This window comes from Colletotrichum costaricense, assembly GCF_030867565.1.
Source record: "Colletotrichum costaricense strain IMI 309622 chromosome Unknown Scaffold_23.1, whole genome shotgun sequence".
Classification (NCBI taxonomy): domain Eukaryota; kingdom Fungi; phylum Ascomycota; class Sordariomycetes; order Glomerellales; family Glomerellaceae; genus Colletotrichum; species Colletotrichum costaricense.
This window is the reverse complement of record NW_026848252.1, coordinates 426940-445886: the sequence shown is the minus strand read 5'-3', so window position 1 is coordinate 445886 and position 18947 is coordinate 426940. Positions and strand designations below refer to the sequence as shown.

The 18947-nt window shown below is 53.8% G+C and overlaps 7 protein-coding genes across 7 annotated transcripts; 4 read left to right on the top strand and 3 right to left on the bottom strand.

Annotated features, from left to right (window-relative positions):
* Positions 1-81: 81 nt before the first annotated feature.
* CCOS01_15295 (uncharacterized protein) lies at positions 82-798 on the bottom strand (the record flags this gene model as incomplete). The annotated part of the gene is made up of 2 exons (XM_060463436.1): positions 82-257; positions 576-798. 2 exons carry the CDS (start codon positions 796-798, stop codon positions 82-84), a joined length of 399 nt encoding a protein of 132 aa, XP_060306039.1.
* Positions 799-8006: 7208 nt separating this feature from the next.
* CCOS01_15294 (von Willebrand factor type A domain-containing protein) lies at positions 8007-11732 on the top strand (the record flags this gene model as incomplete). Its single annotated transcript, XM_060463435.1, has 5 exons — positions 8007-8202; positions 8345-8686; positions 8740-9439; positions 9502-9734; positions 9787-11732. 5 exons carry the CDS (start codon positions 8007-8009, stop codon positions 11730-11732), a joined length of 3417 nt encoding a protein of 1138 aa, XP_060306038.1.
* A 509-nt stretch (positions 11733-12241) lies between these two features.
* On the top strand, positions 12242-12346 carry CCOS01_15293 (uncharacterized protein; the record flags this gene model as incomplete). Its single annotated transcript, XM_060463434.1, has 1 exon — positions 12242-12346. The coding sequence occupies one exon, from the start codon at positions 12242-12244 to the stop codon at positions 12344-12346; it is 105 nt and encodes a 34-aa protein (XP_060306037.1).
* A 470-nt stretch (positions 12347-12816) lies between these two features.
* Positions 12817-13785, bottom strand: CCOS01_15292 (uncharacterized protein; the record flags this gene model as incomplete). The annotated part of the gene is made up of 1 exon (XM_060463433.1): positions 12817-13785. One exon carries the CDS (start codon positions 13783-13785, stop codon positions 12817-12819), a length of 969 nt encoding a protein of 322 aa, XP_060306036.1.
* Positions 13786-14558: 773 nt separating this feature from the next.
* CCOS01_15291 (2OG-Fe(II)oxygenase) lies at positions 14559-15387 on the top strand (the record flags this gene model as incomplete). Its single annotated transcript, XM_060463432.1, has 2 exons — positions 14559-14776; positions 14841-15387. The coding sequence occupies 2 exons, from the start codon at positions 14559-14561 to the stop codon at positions 15385-15387; spliced, it is 765 nt and encodes a 254-aa protein (XP_060306035.1).
* Positions 15388-16451: 1064 nt separating this feature from the next.
* CCOS01_15290 (uncharacterized protein) lies at positions 16452-17101 on the top strand (the record flags this gene model as incomplete). The annotated part of the gene is made up of 3 exons (XM_060463431.1): positions 16452-16479; positions 16651-16748; positions 16805-17101. The coding sequence occupies 3 exons, from the start codon at positions 16452-16454 to the stop codon at positions 17099-17101; spliced, it is 423 nt and encodes a 140-aa protein (XP_060306034.1).
* Positions 17102-17484: 383 nt separating this feature from the next.
* On the bottom strand, positions 17485-18189 carry CCOS01_15289 (uncharacterized protein; the record flags this gene model as incomplete). The annotated part of the gene is made up of 1 exon (XM_060463430.1): positions 17485-18189. One exon carries the CDS (start codon positions 18187-18189, stop codon positions 17485-17487), a length of 705 nt encoding a protein of 234 aa, XP_060306033.1.
* Positions 18190-18947: the final 758 nt, after the last annotated feature.

The following is an 18947-nucleotide window of genomic DNA, read 5'->3' as shown; positions in this document are numbered from 1 at the left end:
TAGATGCGCAAGTCAGTTCTGCAAGAGTCTGGGAAAGGTAGCCTAGGCACTTTGCTACAGCCGGCAGTCCAACCAAAGCTGTCATGACTTGAGCCGGCAGATTCGAGACTGAAGTTGAATGTAGTCGACAATCTGCATTGGGGCCGCATGGTCGCAGCCACACGCACCTACCGAGAGGGCCCGTGCGAGGCCGGTCTTCAACGAAAGGGTCGGAACTGTAGCTCGGTTGAGTTGGGTTGTGATCTGCAGGTTTGACACGGTGCAAAGTCAGTCACCGCACACTTCAATAACTGCAACATTCAACGACGATTACAATACCCGGCTGTCACCGCCCTTTTGGCGAAACCTGGGCCAGGCCTGGGGCGGCTATCGCCTATTCTCCGTAGGCCTCCTAGCGATGCCTTCACCAAACGCCTAGAGACGGCATTTTAAACCAGGCCACACGTGGCGCAGGGGGGTAAAAATTGGACCTGGCTGAGCACTCGCCGCGTAGCTCACGTCAATCGTTACTGGACTGAGCAATCACGTCGCCAGACCTGGGGATATCTTCAATCCTTTGCGTGAGTGAGACACACCAGGGGTTGCACCCTGGCCCGAATGCACCGTCCCGCCAGCGAAACGCACCGTGGCTGGAGTCTTGGACGGGACGCTTGAACAAACCAGCCGAGCCGTTTGTACGCCCTGAAAGTGGACGTCGGGCATCCGGGCGAATGGGTCTCGCGGCACGCCCGGTCGCTTCACGGCAAGACAGGGGCCCGATCTGGTTCTCGATGGTGATGTGCTGAGCTGGCAGGGCATCGAAACTTGTCCAGGAGATGGATGAGCACACCACCGATGCAGTTGACAAGTCGGTGGCAGAGAAGAAGAAAGCGCATTTGTCGAGAGATCATTGTGAGCGCAGTTTCCTTCTTCCTGATCGGTCCTGTGGGCTAAATCGGGATGCATGTCCGTATCGCTGCAAGACCGGCGGCGAACCATAATAAAACTTTGATATCGTTACGTATCCATTTTCTTTCTCAGGGTGCTGGTCGACTTGACGCCGGCCAACGATCACGGCGTCCGCCACCGCGCATCTTGTTGAGCTTTGGCCAAGCTGGAGCGAGGCCGTCAACGCCGTCAATCTTTGGACATCATTTGCCTCTGTAATGCAAAAGCTCGTGATGCAATATAGAGCGTGGCTGCGCCTGACCAAGCTAAGTTGTCGCTAGCTGGATCCGTATCTTCTCGCGATTCATCAATTGCAAAGGCAGGGCCGTGCCAGCGAGACGGGACTCTGGAATGGTGGTCGCGAGCTGTTAGCTTGGAGATTTGGCGGCGGTCGCTACTCCTCTCTGGTCTTTGGACAATTTCCGATTTGGCCCCCGTTTTGTGCAATGAGCCGGACCAGGATCATCCTCCTATCGATGCAAGGAAGACTCTGCCAGCAAAAGGCTTCGGTTGGAAAGTCAGCGATGGACAATCGCCCCCCCCCCCCCTGCCTTGCCAATGATGTAACTTCAAAGAGGGACTCCCCGGTAATTCGATATGAAGAGTGCTTCCACTATGATCTGTGTGCCGCTATATGGAGCAGGCTGTAGCAGAACCTACATACCTCCTGAGCGCGCTGGTATCTGCCAGAGACCTGAGCTGCTGAGCAAAGCTGCCATTGCACAACAGCAGGTATTGTCTTTCGTGCGTAATCAAATAGACGGCCGAGGAGTATTTCGTGCGATTCGGGTCGGCTCAGCGAGGCCCCACATTGGCCCACAGGCTGGTTACAGCAGCAAGAATCTGGGCAAGGCAGGGCGGTGACCCCTCGTCGACGGGGAATTTGATGCACATATCCGTCCCCACGAGCTAATTAAGCGTCCCCTTTATTGTGCGTCGGTCATGTTACGGCAGACCGTCTTGTCCGACGGTTACGCAGCATTTTCGGTCCGTATTGACAGATGCCGACGGGACGCTCGCGGATGAGTATGAGGACGCAGTAGCCGAAGCAGAAAACGCTGCAATGACCCGAATGTCTTCAGATGAGCACATTACCGAATGAATGCATCTGCTGGTCGGCTGTTGGTTTCAGCAGAGTGGTTGGTTAGAGTCCGTCTGGCCTAACGGCTGCCCGTTTCACCAACGCTTCCGCCAACCGTATGTGTAGCCAGTCGATTGGAACGATCTTGCTCCCTGATACTAACTGCATCGTGGATCCCTAGGATAACAAGATAGGGACTTGGGCTGTACGCAGTAGAGGCGCTGCAGACCTAGCGCCACTCGTGCAGCAACGGCGCCTTAGCTTCAATTGCTCTAGGCACGCCAGCCTGGCTTCTGGAAACAGCCTGGTCCTCGTTGGAAAGCCGCTGCGTCTCGCCCATTGGTGTGACTATCAACCAACCGGCATCCTGTGTATGGATGAGTGATCTCGCCCGCGTCGGCTGGGAAGCTATTTGCCTTGGAGTACGTGTCGCTGTGCCCCTCGAGTATTGGCAACGATGTAGCAACTCGCTTGAGACGTCGTGAGAAACGGGTGATGGATCAATATTGCGGCAGAGTAGAATTGCGTTCCGATTACTGAGTCGTCCGTGAGCTACTTCGATAAGCATCGCGGGTACCAAGATGGGGACGTTTTGGTAGTGGGCGATCCTTTGATGCCACCTCAGGCCACATACCTAGTCTCACTCTCAATGGCAGGGTTTGCTCCGTCAAGCAGTGACCACTTCAAGCAACAACCATCTACTATTGAAATGCTCACTTCAGAGTTCAACTCAGGTACTCCATATACGCACGAATACCTGGGCCTAGGGTGAGCGGGCAGAAGAAGGTTTGAACCAGACTGGGTAGGTCGTAGGGGTCCTATTGGGGTTGTCTTTGGATACTTCGGCTCCTAGGCCCTTCCATGCCACGTGCCGTGTGGCTGATAGCACAGAGCGGGCGGTCGACCCTGGTGTTCCCCCTGCCAATCGTGCCATTTTGACGGTATTTCCAAAGTACGAAGAACAAATGTCCCAACGACACGGGAAACGAGATGAGCGTCTGTCGCTATCCCATGGCGGAGAATGCTTGCCTCGGGGTTGCCTGTTGGATTCTACGGCGTGTATCCGTACCCGTGCGGATACAGGAGGAAGCCGAAGCAGGCACATGCGGCGTGTATCGCATTCTGCGTATCAACGAGCTCGACACCCTCTTCTGCGGTCTGCGGCCTAGTGCTTCACTGAAAGAAATGGTTGTTTAGCATAGCCATCGCAAGCCCATCATCACTAGAGAAGGGAGGCGCGGGAGAAGGGCCTCCAATAAGCGGAGTGTGTGCTTGGGCGGACAGGAACCATCAGGGATGGCATCCAGAGGAGGGACGGGAAGACCCAATCGAAATGGAGGGACTGGGTAACCCAATGACGACGGCGGTTTGCATAGCGCTTCCGCTGACGACGATGCTTCGTGAGCCGAGGCGGTTGTGCGTTTTCGTTTCGAAGCGAATGGTGGCAGAAGGTGAGCCGCGAACCAAGTTGGCAGCGGTCAGCCCAAGCAGTTCAGCGTAGTGTATCCATAGTCTCGTGGACGATGGGTGATTGGATTTTCGGATGGCCAGTGTTTGTCATCGGCGTAATGAGGTAAACTTGTCGACATTTGGCTGCTGGTCATGGCCGTCGTTGACAAGAATAAAGTCGCAGTGTAGTGGGATCCCTTGTCTTGTGCAACAGAAGGAGAGGGGGTGGGATCCCTACGAGGAGGGAGGAGCTTTGGCGTGTCCGAACTTTATGAAGCGGTGTTCCAGATTTCCAAGTATCGACGGCTTCATTTTGATCAACCCCAATCCAGGACACCACGACGAATGGTGGATGGATTGGGATGGTGATGGGTGAGTGGGATTTGCTGCATGCCGGGGTATAGAAAGGAAGAGCGAAAAAAAGGGCACTGAGAGACTGAGAGGAAGGAAGTTGGGAACCCAGACGGCCGTTTCCTTCCATTTGGAGGGACCCACTTGCTGGGTTCAAGGAAGAAGGAAGGAACTTTGGACCGGGGGAAGAAGGATACCCATTTCTCTCGAACGGGGGGTCCATCGGCGGGGCAGGTCGGCAGGGAAGAGGTTATGGAAGAGGCCGGTTCGGGGGTTCCCTGGTCCTGCCAGAGCAGTGCGACTGGCTGAGAATGGCAGACGTGGAAATTCGAACCTGCCATCCGGTGGCCCAAAGCCCTGGCCGGTGGAGGCGATTGAGTCGCAGGTACATGATCACACGCAGAGTAAGGCTTGCAGAGGAAGGTACCTTACCTGGCGGGGCAGGATCACCTCAACTTGTCGAGTACTTTCCAAGGTACGGATACAAACCCAGCATGGAAGAACAGGAGGCAGGAGCAGCAATACCCGTAGGAGCAGGAACAAGTGTCGAGAGTCAAGACGGCCCGGTCTAAGGTGTGTGGGATATTGGCAAGAGGTTCCGAGCAGACGATGGCAGCAGAGAGGGAAATTCTGCGAGGCGATGGATGCTGTGCCAATAAGAAGACCAATTCGGGGTTGTTGAACCTGGCCACCGCGGGAAACAAGAGGTATCCCCCATGAATTGCTCACAGTGATGAATTATGGGTGCCGATATTGCTGCCAACTTCACCCACGAACATGACCCGGCACCCAGCGCGACCCCTCGCAAAAAGTAAGTAGGCTTAGCACTGGAGGGGCAAATCGTTGACAAGCAAGGCAATAAACAAGTCCTTGCGGTTTCCACCCACGCACGCCACGCCGTCAAGTAACCCTTGGGTTGAACCAAGGTAACTCGAGTTATGGTCACTGGTGACGGGCAACCATTGGAGATGCAATGCACAGCACAGGCACCTCTGTACTGCGTGGTAGTGCGTACATATGCTGCGGTGCTGGCTGCTGGCTGCTGCATAAGGTACCTTAGCTTGACGGACAACCCGCGCAGGGTCATGTACTGCTGGAAAATGACGAGAGTACCAGGCCAATACCGCGCGTGATGTGGACGGCCCATGGTAAGACGGGGTATATTTTCGTATCCGACCCGGGATCTGGTAGTATAACGCACGGATCTCTCGCCAAACTCTGTCTCCTTCTGTCCCTGCACAGGGTTGACACGGTCGACAACCAGAAATGAACTTGACAGGCTGCATCCGAAAAGGAAAAAAAACAGAAAGAGGCTGACGTGCAAGATGGCGAGAGGAAAGAAAAAAAGGAACCAAGGAGGCGAAAAGTGCATCACCGTCATGCCCATGCAAAGTGGACTATTGCTCGTATGGGAAAGTCGATCTGCCCAGTTTGGTTCGGCTGTCAATCAACTATGCAATGCGCAACGCAGCACTGAGTCTTGACAGGGCGGGCACGGGGAGCGGCCAACAACGACGAAAATGATGATGGTGCAAGAGTATCGTGGGAGGCGAGGTTAGCTAGATGAAAATCTAATAAAAATACAAGTCTTTGAGCGGGGGCCCAGATTTTCTCATCTGTTGTCTCCGTCTTCATCAAGGCGATCAATGTTTACCATCCGTATTGATCCAAAGTCGGCATATCCCCAATTGATCCATTTTGGCGCGTTTGATTGCCACCAAATTGAAGAGATATGACCATTTTAGTGCTAAGAAATAAGACTTGCCGTCTGCCGCTTAATCCAGCTCTGAGCCTGGTGGCATCAGTAGTTCTTGACCAGACACCACGATTGACCAACGCCTCCTATTTTTACTCTTAATTCTCCGTGACGGACACCATTTGTCTGCCTTGTGCAGATTGGATTGGATCGGTCATCTCCCCCTGGAACCACCACGACCGTCTCGACGGATCTGTGCCGTCTGTACTCCATAGTGTATCCGTATTCTTACGAAATCAACGAGACGGGGTCCATTGGCAGTTACCAACAGCAAGTGGACATCCATCCGAACCTGAGCTTCAGGCTTCAGCTGCTCCGTAGCTACTTTCGTACCTCAGGTACGTTATGGCGTCGACCCCGCGACTTCAGTCTTGAGAGTCTGTTCGCAATGCGCAAGGCCATCATCTGGGCGTATGGCGTACTTCGCTCCAAAAGCCCGCGCGTCCATGCTGCACGGCACATGCAAAAGCCGCAAAACCACCATCGTCTTCACACGGTCTGAGCTGGCCATCTGATCTCTACCTTGCCTTACTTTGTCGTACGTACCTGTATGTTTTGCGCAGCGCCTGCATGACTCCCCCACCACATCTGCCGCTTCTGTTCCGCCGAGCAAACAAAGACAACATGAACTTGGCCATTCTAGAAGAGCGGGTTGGGGCAATTGGGTCACGTGTCAACTCCTTTCGAATCACTTTCTCCCCAATATCCGTTTCCCAGGGCCTACGGAGGACCTGCGGCTACACATTGCGAACCTGAGATAGGAGTCAGAAAAGAGAGTAAATAGCGAGGAGGGGGGGGGAACCAGCCGAAGCTACCTACCTTACCTAGGCCGTTGTTAGCCCCAGGAACCCTGCCCCTCAATGTACCATCGCGGCCTCCTTAAGTAGTTTACCCTGATCTTATTACAGAGTACGTAGGTACATCGCGGACCTTGTACCTGAGAAAGGCCGTCGTCCTCACACCAAGAACGTACATAGAAGCTCAGGACAAGCAATCCCCATCCATCCATACATCCATCTGCAGTTCACCCACGCTAGGTTACCGTACCTACATGACATGGTGGCTATAGTGCACCGCATGCTCTCTCAGTCTCTATGTACTGCGTAGACTCTAGCTGCAAGCCCGGGGCCTCCATCCGTCTTGCACTGTTCTCTGGGATTGGGATTGCCAGGCCCAGAGGTACAGGTACAGGTACAGGTACAGGTACAGAGGTACAGGGACCAGGCCCAGGTTTAGACGAACAAAGAAAAGGGAAAACGTGCAGAGGTCCCCACCAGCAAGACGCCTCTCTTGCTGCTTTCTCTCTTCCCCTTCCACGTCCCTTTTCCTCCCCGTCAGTCACGTCTTGCACACACTTTCTTCCTCTCGACTGTGACTGCAAAGGTATATACTTGGTCCCTTCCCCATTTTCCGCCCTCCTTGCCAGACGCAGTATACCGTGCTGGCGGGCGCTCCCGACAAGACAAACCCAAACCTCTCCCGTCTACCGTCTTTCTTTGTCGACTTGCTCCTCGGATAGGTAGGAAGCGGAAGCCACTGGACGTCTTTCCCAATTGCGGCCCTGAATCAAACGGCGCAGACCAACAACCGCTACTAAAAGGGGGGAAAGCCAACGCTTTTTTTGCTCTCTCATCTTACCTAAGGGTAGGCTAGTAGCTTCTCCGACACCAATCTACTAATTCTTGTTACGACCGAGACAAGACGACGCATCATCCCATCCCACACACTCACACACATACACACCGACGCCTGCGAAAGGAGAAAAAAACCGAGGATAGGAGAGCCACGCCATCGTCCTGCCATCTCCAAAACATACCTGGGATCTGTCGAACCTTGAACTTGCGACGACACGCGAACCTGCCGCAAACGTGCATTTGCACCTACCTGTACACCCATCTGCCCAGCAACACATTTCCTGCTGAACTCCGACGGCATCGAACTTTTTTTTTCCCTCTCCCCTTCTTCGGCCGTTCTCTGTATTGCAGTTTATCCGTCCTCTCGTCGCCAACTCTCACACCATCCTTTTCGACACCCTGCAATCATGCATGTTCAGCCTGCTTTCCATCCGACCCAGCATTGTTGATACAACCATTTGAAACACCCTGCCAGGCTTCCCAGGTTCTTGTGTGACAACCCGCCACAGCCACATACCCGGGACCGACCTCTGCCTTCTTGTTCGCTTTCCTGTTGGCATTACCAGTCACACGGGTGGATCCCAGATCCTCATCGCCTATACCGTCCCTATTCTGATATCACCTTTCCGATTCTTAAAATATACTTCACGCCCAGCTCTCTCCTACATTACGAGGTGCCCCACGATTTGACGATTCGCGCCCTCCGATTCGAACAAGCCGCCGACTACTTCACCCTTTCACGGCACGTTTGCCTCCCCCCGCTGCCGACTTCACCTGATCGCGCAGTCTTGGACGCGGCGCTTTCCTAATGTTCAGTCGGTCTCGGAAGGGTTCGAAAGGGTTCGGCTTTGGATCTTCAAGCACCAAAGACAGTCAGGTTAACCACCTTCTCGATCTTGGTCTTGTGAGCCCCAAGGCCATTCAAGACCCCTACCGTCCTGGTACCGCTACAACGACAAGGACAAACAATACGTGGACGGATGCGCCGTCCTTTCCAGAGAAGAGTACGTAGGCCCCCATTTGACTCCGATGCATGACTGCTTAAGCGTCGCGAATTGACTTTCCGTCCGAACGACCGACGCTCAACCTGTTGCTTGACGTCCAAACTTGGGGAAAAGTTACTCTTGCTAACCATTCTGCACACAGACGTCTCAATAGCTCGCGGCACAGGACAGCGCTCCAACGCATCAGTTCGATCCGGAGACAGCGCACATCGAAGAGGCGACAGCTACTCATCCAACAACATGGCATCAGGCGCCGGCCGCAACAGGAGGGAGCGCACCTTTGTAGGGAGCGAATGCGCAGTATGCGAGGAGCCATTGGAGCACACCCTGCGCGGAGAGCGCATTCTACAATTCTCGTGCTCGCACGTATCTCACGAAGCTTGCTTCTACGAGTTTATTCGCGAATTCGAATCGCAATATTGCCCCTCGTGCGATGCGCCTCTCCATCTCGACACTAGTCGGGGCGGCAATGTCTTGGATATTGGTAAGCGCACTCCCATGTCTTGCTCGCCTGAGACATGGCTAATTTTTCTGCAGAAAAAATCAGCAACCTCGTTCGATCTGTCTCATCCACCGACACTAGGTCAAATCACACCCCTACGCCCACGGCTACGCCATGGGACAACCCAACGCCCACTCCACGCCCCACCAGCATCGAGTCAAACCAGCGAAATATGGCCAGCACCCACACCCGCGAAAGCGCGCCCCGAAGCACTGGACGCGACAGGGAGAGCAGCCAGCCACCGGCTTCCGAGAGGTACGGCCCTTCAAGGCACGCTCGCAGCGATAGCGAGGCCACCGGCGTTGCGTCGTCTGGTGGCTACCCCGAAACAACCCAAAGCGGTCCGCCGCGCAGACACGATTATGATGTCCAAGCAATGGAGACCACACCAGGCAGCCCCCGCGCGATTACGAGGAATCCGATCCCGGCACCGACAGTGACGGTTCGATCCGAGTTTCCCACCATCAACAGGTCTCGGCAGCAGCAGACTTTGACCTGCCTTATCACCGTAGAAGTACCCGACAACAAGTGGCGGCCCGATCCCGAAGATCTTGGATCAGCCCCGCCAGGCCCGCCTGCAGTGAATGCCCGAATCGACGAGGCGTTTGCGCGACCGCCCTCCCCGGCCCGAAGTGCGCCTCGATTCTATCCCTACGAGTCTCGGGAAGTACTGGAGGAACAAACCGAGAATTTGAGAAACCGTGTGGACAACTGGCATGGGCTCGATTTCAGCAGGTGAGATTTTGGCACACATTCCGTGCATGCCTGCGGCCAATGACATGACTGACACACCCCAGATTTGGCAAACTGCGGCTCTATGGCACACTACGTGTCGGCAAGGATAAAGCATCCTGGCAGGAGCTGGAATGCTTCCTGTTCGCTGAAATGTTGATTTGCGTAAAGGAGAAGAAGGTAGCCCTTGCAGGGCAGTGGGATGAAAACGGCATGCCCAAGAAGACCACCCGTTGCACACTCAAAGGATCCATTCTCATCAAGAAACATCTCAACGAGGTCTCGGAAACGGGCAACAGTGAGACACCTTCCTCTTTACCATTCAGGCCTGGACGCTAACCATTCGGCAGTTGATGAGAACATTCTTACACTCAACCTTTCTGTTGCGGAGCTGCCGCAGTTCCACCTTAGATTCGAGAACCGCAATCAGCTCAAGCTGTGGCACCAAGCGCTACTCGACTTGAACGCTGTCGAAACGTCGCCAGTCCGCAGTCCAGAGTACGACCGAGGAGAATTCTCCGAGACGGACGAGGATGACTGGCAGCGTGGATCGCGACAGCAAAGGGTGTCGTCAATTGCCTCGTCATGGGGCGGCCCTAAATCCACCACAACGGCGCCCACCGAGTACACCAACTTCCAGAGAAGCCCGACAATGCCGGCTTCCATCCACGTTCCTATCGACGTGGTCGTGGTCGTTCCCATCTCATCGTCGATGCAAGGCGTCAAGATCAACCTGGTTCGCGATGCTCTCAAATTCATGGTCAACACCCTCGGCGAGAGAGATAGGATGGGACTGGTCACCTTTGGATCGGGCGGCGGCGGCGTACCCATCGTGGGCATGACCACAAAGGCGTGGCCCGGTTGGGGCAACGTATTGGGCTCCATCAAGCCGGTTGGGCAAAAGAGCCACCGCGCCGACGTGGTTGAGGGTGCCAATGTCGCCATGGACTTGCTCATGCAGCGCAAGTACAACAACCCGATCGCTACCATTATGCTCATCAGTGACGCCTCTACTTCGGACGCCGACAGCGTCGACTTTGTCGTGTCGAGAGCCGAAGCAGCCAAGATCACCATTCACTCCTTTGGCCTCGGCATGACGCACAAGCCCGATACCATGATTGAGCTCTCTACCCGCACCAAGGCATCTTACACCTACGTCAAGGACTGGATGATGCTTCGCGAGTGCCTTGCCGGCTGCCTCGGCGCCATGCAGACACTCTCTCACCAAAACGTGAAGCTCAAGCTGAAGCTGCCTGAAGGATCTCCGGCCAAGTTCCACAAGATCAGCGGCGCCTTGCAGATTACCAAGCGCGCCACGGGTCGTGACGCTGAGGCCTCCCTGGGCGATCTTAGATTCGGTGACAAGCGCGACGTCTTGGTGCAGCTTGTCATTGTGCCGGATAACACGTCTCAGGAACAACTACCGCAGGATCCTTGGGACAACATCGTCTCGGGTCTGGAAGCGCTCGGCGGAGCTGGCGATGGCGACGACCAGCGGGTGACATCTGTCGAGGAGGTGCCTCTCATCCAGGCCGACCTTACATGGGGTGACATTCTCCGAGATGGCACGCTCTCCCATCTTCCCCGCCCGTCTCTGCTAGCCATCACTATGCTTCCGGCCCAAGCGAAAAACAAGAATTCGTGGGCAGGATCGCCCCCGATCCCCCCTCACCCGCACATCGTCCAGCGGCGCATGGAGCTGCTGACGTCGGATATGCTAACCCGCGCCTTGACCCTCGTGTCACGCGGTCAGCACGACCGAGCGCACACTCTACTCAACGAGACCCGATCTATTTTGAAGGGTCTCGGAAAAGGCGGTCTGCCTCCGATCCCTCCACCCACGGCACCGCCAACGAGATCCCTCCCATCCACCCCGCACCCCGGCAACGATGCCTCACCCTCCATCACTCCCGACAGAAAACAAACTCCATCGCCCACTCAATCGGCCAACTCATCCGCCGTCAATGGCTACCAGGCCACTGGCATCGGGCGCAGTCGGTCCAACGATGGCCTCGGCCTCGGTGCCGGTATCGATGCCAACACCGTTGCCGCTCTGGATCACGAGCTCGAGAGCAGTCTCGAATGGATCAGCCACCCTGCCGTCTTTGGCCGCGACAGTCGCAAAGCTGTTCTCCAAGCGATTGGAGTGATCAGCTCCCAGCGAGCCTTCACCTTCCGCACGCCGATTGAATCCCTCTGGTCTGGTCGCGTGGCGGGTGTGAAGAAGCTCACCAGCAAGAGCCGTGAGTGGCGCGAGGAGGGTGGCGGCGAGGGCGGCATCATGGAGGAGGCCTAAGTGACCTCCTCGATATGCCATACTTTTCTCTGATTAAATGGGAACACTTGGACTGCCTGAACGACCAGGCGGCGGCGTATTGGTTCCTTGGGAAAACACTTTCTTACGGTCGTTACTTGGCACGGGCTCGTCTTTGCCAACAATCATACCCCCTGATCTACAGCTGATTTGTTTTTTGTTACCGATATAGCTGCTTTGCTCACGTCTTTACCGCACCGCAGCATGCTTTGCCGGAAAGATACCACAAATGTTTTTGCTATTTTTATTCCTTTATTACCTACTATGTCTTCGAGCACGCTTTTTTTGTCCTGCGAGACAACTCGTCGTGCCGTCGCATCTCATGAAAGCTTCCTCGCGCTGCCACGTCACCGAGAGCCTTACAAATCATGTAATTTCGCTTCTTATTGTCATGTCACTGATGTCTGGAGAATGGGAGGAGGGAAACTGGATGACGGGAGAGGGTAGTGGGCTCGGCTGCGAAAAAGCATGCTTCTTGTACATGTTTGGGAATGAACGACACGGACGTGTGGAAGAGTAGAGCAATACTACTTGCTGTTGACATGCCACATCAGATCATTGCCTTTTGTGACTTGAGTGAATGTGGCCGTTGCTGAGCGGATGAGTCTTTTGAATTTCAGCAACCACGCTGAGTATCTGTTGGTACGGCTGTCGAAAATAAACCGAGTCTTGGCTTGATAATTCCTTTTCATTTAAATGAGCTGGACTGGTGGAACTTCACAGCCCCTATCCCAACTGCGATGATACTACACTGACAAACAGTCAGGATCCGAGTCACTCTGGCATGGACATCACGGGAAAGGACTTGGTTGAAAGACACAACACGAGTTCCAGTCTATAGCTGCGAGCTAGGCACAAGTAACTTCAAGACATACTCCCCCATCTAAAACCTGTTTTTTCTGCCCCTTTTCTTGGTTTTCTTCTTGTTGTCGCCGCAAGACTCCATGTAGCTTCCGACTCTAACTCGTGAAGGTGACAAGAAGCTGCAAAGTTTGGTTCATTGCGTCAGACGGAAAGGTCGTCGTGCAGGTAGAGGGAGGTAGGTAAGGGCGGTAAGAGACTTACTCTATTCCTTCTTGTCGGTGGCCTCGTACTTGTCCTCGGGATAGGGTCCGAATTCGGTGGTCTGGCGCTTCTCCTTCTTGCCGTTACCCTCATACTTGTCCTCTGGGTAGGGGCCGAACTCTGTAGTCTGGCGCTTGGAGTTCTTGCTCTCGTACTTATCCTCCGGGTAGGGTCCGAACTCGGTGGTCTGGCGTCTAGAGTTTTTGGCTTCGTACTTGTCTTCAGGATAAGGTCCGAACTCGGTCGTTTGACGCTTGGAGTTGCTGCTCTCGTACTTGTCCTCTGGATAAGGACCAAACTCGGTTGTCTGGCGCTTCTCCTTCATGTTGTTGCGCTCATACTTGTCCTCGGGATAGGGTCCGAATTCCGTAGTCTGACGCTTCTCCTTCATGCTGTTGCTGTCGTACTTGTCTTCGGGGTAGGGGCCAAACTCTGTGGTTTGACGCTTCTCCTTCATGCTGTTTCCCTCATACTTGTCCTCGGGATAGGGCCCAAACTCGGTGGTCTGTCGCTTCGAGCTCTTGCCCTGGTAACTGTCTTCAGGGTACGGACCGAACTCCGTGGTCTGGCGTTTCGTTCTGCCCTCGTACCTGTCCTCAGGGTACGGGCCAAACTCTGTCGTCTGGCGTCTTTGGTTGTCCTTGCCCTGGTAGTTATCTTCAGGGTAAGGACCAAATTCTGTAGTCTGACGCTTTCCATTCTCCTGTCCCTGGTAGCTATCCTCGGGGTAGGGACCAAACTCGGTCGTCTGGCGCCTCTGGCTCGCCTTACCCTGGTAGCTGTCTTCAGGGTAAGGGCCGAACTCGGTAGTCTGGCGCTTGCTGTTCTCCTTGCCCTGGTAACTGTCCTCAGGATAGGGACCGAACTCGGTGGTTTGGCGCTTCTCCGGAACGGCGAGCTTGGCACCCGGGGCGGCGGCGGCAAGGCTTGCAGCGAAGGCAAGGATGGCGGTGACCTTTGTCATATGCATGATGGCGTTTGGAGTTATGAGAGGAAGGATGACTTTTGCTTGAAGAAGGTTGCTAGAGGCAAGGTGAAGACTGAAGATTTTGAAGAAGCTTGGAAGACTGTGAAGGTGTTTGACTTGATGATTGAGTGAAGAAACCTTTTGCTGTTTCCGGGATAGATTGCACCCTTAAATATCCATTTTTCTGTTCAACTTCGCTGTCGACTCGGCTAACAACTCATCAGTGAAGTTGCTGCTTCGTTCAAGATTCAGAGGCCACGCCATCGGCCCGACGGACACGGGTGCTTTCGTCACTCGACGCCCTGTCGTGAACTTCCTGTTCGTGATAGCGTCAACGCGTCGTCACTCTTGCTGTTCGTGATACTCCATACTTCCGAGTCCACAGAAGAACTACAGCTCGATCGTATGACTCGTTGATCCGTTCAACCTTTTCCAAAGATCGAAAGTCAACGCATCGCCGCCCGTCGACGAGAATAAGTCGAGATGATTGCGTCTCCCATCGGGAATTCCAAGTTGACAAAGTTTGAACTTCGGGGATCGAGATCATCATGAATCCAACCTTTGAAAATCTCAGAGTTTTTCGTGGCTCAAGGAACAACTCTAGGCATGAATCGTCAGTTTCTCTCAAGTCCCATAGGAAGCCTCTCGATCGGGCATATAAGGCGGATATCCGTCGGGCCCACGGTGCTGGTCTTAGCGTTTGCGATTCCTGACCATAAACTTCTTCTCTAACCTCTTTCAGTCAATCCCGTTCTAACATTCCCCCTCTTTACACAATGGCTCTCAAGCAATTCTTGTCCATGTCCTTCGCCGCGGCTATCCTAGCGGCACTCTTCTCCGCAAAGTCTCGGTCCCAGGAGGAGCTCCAGATCCCACTCGGCAACTCTTGCCCGCGCCCGCGCTATACAGTACGGACGTTGTCATATGATCCACTCATTCAGCACATTGAGAACTTTATCACCCCAGATGAGTCCCAATACCTGCTGCAGGTTGCGTACGTCAGAGCTCCTTCATATTGCTGAAGATTCGGGGTTTACTTGCTGACTGACTCGATACAGGCAGCCTAGGTTCCAGCGGTCTCGCGCCATCGGCACTGACGGGCGATCCATTGCTGCGCAAGAACGAACCAGTTCCACAGCGTACCTGTCTTCGGATGATTTTGTCGTCCAATGCATCAGATCCCGCGCTTCGGAGTTTCAGGGCTACGTAGACCTTGACATGATGGAGGATCTGCAAGTGACGCGGTACTTGGAGGGGCAGCAGTACACGAATCACTATGACTGGGCAGCGAACCCCGCGGCGAGAAACCAGACGACAAACAGGGAAACAACCTTCTTCGCCGTTCTCGATGTGGAGTGTGCCAGCTGCGGGACACGCTTCCCCAAGATCTCCGTGGACTGGGGTGTCGAGGATGAGCGGTGGTGCAACCTGGTCGACTGTGCGGCCCAGACAGAGCTGACAGTGCGAGCGGTCGCCGGTAGTGCCGTCTTCTGGCGGAATCTCCATTCCGATGGGACCGGAGATTCTCGAACGCTACATGCCGGCCTTCCGGCGGTAGGCGGCAAAAAGATCGGGTTGAATATCTGGACACGCCGGGAGGTTTAGTGTGCATGTGAGGGGGGGGACTATCTCCCCGGGATATTGGACGTTTCGAAACAGCGCACCAATCATCTTTCACCCTTTTGACTCCGCTTTGTCACACGTTCTGTTAGCCTTTACCCCTTGTTTGTCCTGGTTAACCGAGATCTATCTACAAGGGCCACAAAGTCTACATGCTCAAATTCGTACTCCTCTCACATGGCACTTGCTAGTCAATGACACAAATGGAGCTCTCTCTAAAGGCTCCGGTAAAGGTTTACACTAGTGCTTTCTATATCACGGCCATCTACACGCGGAAGACGGCAGCTCCTTTTTAGACTTTTGGGCAGAAAGCCGGTGGCATGAACCATGATGATATTCAGCGTGTAGTTTGTGAAGTGCGGTATCCCATTGGGTACATCGGTAATGGCGGCTATTTTGGCTCGAATCATTGGACGCGGCCGCTAGAGCCAACTCTTACGGAGCCCAAAGCTTGTTTGTGGTTCCCGAAAGCTTCTTTTCTGGTAGACGTACACGCTAGCAGGCATCAGACTCTTGAAGATGGCGAAAGGACGAGGGCCATATCGCACTTGAGTAGCTCGGAAGATCGACATGTACTAGAGAGAGCTCGGATTGCGAAGAAAGAAACTACCTCGTGCCCTGCCGTGCCGATATCTGTACAACAGCAACAACAACAGTCTGAACGAATCTGCTTCTCTCTGTGGTCTCCCACCTCTCGAGACCTGCCTCATCTTTCAAACTGACATTGGCCATTCCTCGTATCGTAAAACGTCTTGTCTAACTTTTGCAATGGAAAAAAGCAAGTTGCTTGGACGCATCTCCTCCTCGGACGGTGATACGGATTCTTCTGAATTTGTGGACGCCTTGGAGCGGGGCTCTATTCGCAAGACCTCCATGTCGCGTTGGGAGATGTTTCGTTGCTGTCTTGAGATTATCCTCATTCTTTGTCTTCTGGGAGCGACCACTACGGTGTTCAGACAGAACGCTGGGCGACACGAAACGGCGGCTTGGCCGGCGGGGAGCGACTACAATCACTTTGTCCCACATGGCAAGCCACACTTCTTTACCTCATGAATGACGCTGACCTGCAGAGCAGATGTGAGCTCGAGAGGGGTTCCTAAGCCGTCTGGCCCTGATCAGTACGAGGTCACTGCCCATGCCTTCCATGACCAGAGTGTCCTAAATGAGACTCTTGATTCTTGGCAAGGTCTCTCCCACGGTAAGCATCTATTGAAGCAGGCTTGAAACACCAACTAACGAGACTACCAGCCTTTGTCCGGGCCTCCCAATATGACGGCAGCGGGCCTCAGAAGCTGTTTTCAGGTGACTTGTTCGAGATTGCAGCTTTCCATCAGATCCACTGTTTGGTAAGCCATCTCATAGATCTTTTCATTCTTCGCACTTCTGACGCCCGAGTCACTAGGCATCAATCCTGGAGGACTTTGGTCTCTTGGCTGCCGGAGTTCCCAAGGAGGAGCTACCTGGTTATCATAGCGGAGTCACACTAACGTGGGAGGAGCACAAGGCGCACTGCTTCAACTACGTCCGACAGGCTCTAATGTGCTTTGCTGACTCCACTGCCGAAGGCCATATTGAGGGTGACACGCACCGGGTAGCTGATCATGGGGTAATGCATGTTTGCAATGATTTTGATGCCCTACTGGCGTGGTCAAAGGAACCCGAGCGAGCATTGCCCAAGAGTTGGCGAGTGACAGATTAAGGATAATAAGAGACAGTTTGTAGCAGATAGATTCGTAGTTGTCGCACAACTTACATACGTTCTCTTACCTGGCTTACTTTGCGCCTTGTGATATGTTGATATTGCTACCAAACGTACGAGTCGAGTGTTGTTATATATATGGCAAGAATAGCGGAATGCAGACTATGGTGTTCAAGGCTCTTATTCAGTGGCCGTTTAGAGGTTAAGTTTGGCGCCTATTAGATAACAGACTCGAGTGGCTCAGTGACAATCTCATATCCCCGCTATGAGAGCACACCAGTCATATACAGTCATAGTGAAAAATTTCATTTGTACGGCCAGAAAAAAGCTTTGTTGTACTAGTCTCAGTCTAGCCACTTTGTCTGGTTGTACGATCCCTAGTCTCATCCCATGTGGGAGTGTCCATGGCCGTGACCCGGCACACTTTCCTTCGCCTTTCCCGGAAACATTCTTGAGAAGTGCCCACAGTCAGGGTACTGAATCTTTGCCCTGACCTCAATGTCATCCGGCTCATTGATCCTCGTCAGAACCTGAGTACAGTGCTGCGTGTGCGTCAAGACGTCCTCGCGGTGAACCATGCGATTCTCAGTCAACGCCTTGTGGAACCGGAGAATGTTGTATGCGCAGTGCGTTTTGTGAAGCCTGTTGGTAAGGTAGACGGGCTGAGTGTCAGAGCCGAACTGCTCCTCAGTCACAGATGCTGTCTTGTTCTGGTCGGTGTAGAACACCCACGGCCCGGCGTTGCGGAACTTGTCCGTCAGCTCACGGTCGAAGCACTCCTCTGGCACCCAGCAGAACGAGAGCACGTCAAAGTGGCAACCGAGTGCTTGAGCCTCACTGGACGAGTTGCCACAAGGGTTCTCGATGATGCCTTGGGCGTTGGTGCGAGAAGGCGGGACGATAGACTGGAAGACCCAAGTGACGGAGAAGGCAAAGATGATGCTCAAAGCTAGACCGATGAGGAGCTTGGAGAGAACCTCGCGCTGGTAGCGGCGCTGAAGCTCTGATGAAGAGAAAACAGGAGTTTCCTTTTCGTGCTCATCCTCGGTGAGCATGGGGCGGGTGCTATCTTCACTATCGTAAGACATGGTGTCGTTGAAATGATGAGATTGAAGTCAGACGTGTAAGTGATATTCCTGAAAATCCTTTGCAAAGGCGATGTGAGAGCAAGACTTTGAGACTGTCTACTGCGGTGATCCGATGAGGCGACCTTTGGCATTTGGGTCCAGGGGCATTGCATCTACCCGATTTGACTCTACTTGGCCGTGTCATTTGCTGACTTTCTATGATATCTCATGACTCTTGCACGGCTCGGAAAATGAGAGAATCATCTACAACCGTACTTTACTACATGGGGTTTTGACTTTGGTTCTGTCTCCCGACGAAGAAGCTCAGCGCATAAATGCGCCGTATACAAGATTCATAGTCTATACTTCAGCAAATTCCGCCGTTCCGCCATTGTGATGTATTTTCATTATTGAGGAGTACGATCGGCGATGGACTCCTATTCGAGAACCGAAGTCGAGTGCCGAACAGAGTCAACGTGACGATGTCAAGATCAACACAGCTCTGCCATTGAGTTTGTGTCGGTCCCATGTTTTGACTTTTGGCAGTCAAAGCTTCGACGGGAGGGAGTCGTCATTTGCACCCGAACTGCTCCACCCCGGACTGAGTCGCCAGCCAGAGACGGAAAAGCCAAACGACATCTGCGGGCGTTCGGCGAACCCGTTTTCGAAATAGTGCCTATTTTGATTTGTTTTTCTAGCAATTCGCACTCGAACGGCATTCTTTTGCCGGTATTGTGGTCAAGGATTAGATGATTTTTCTTGCCATTGGATGACACATT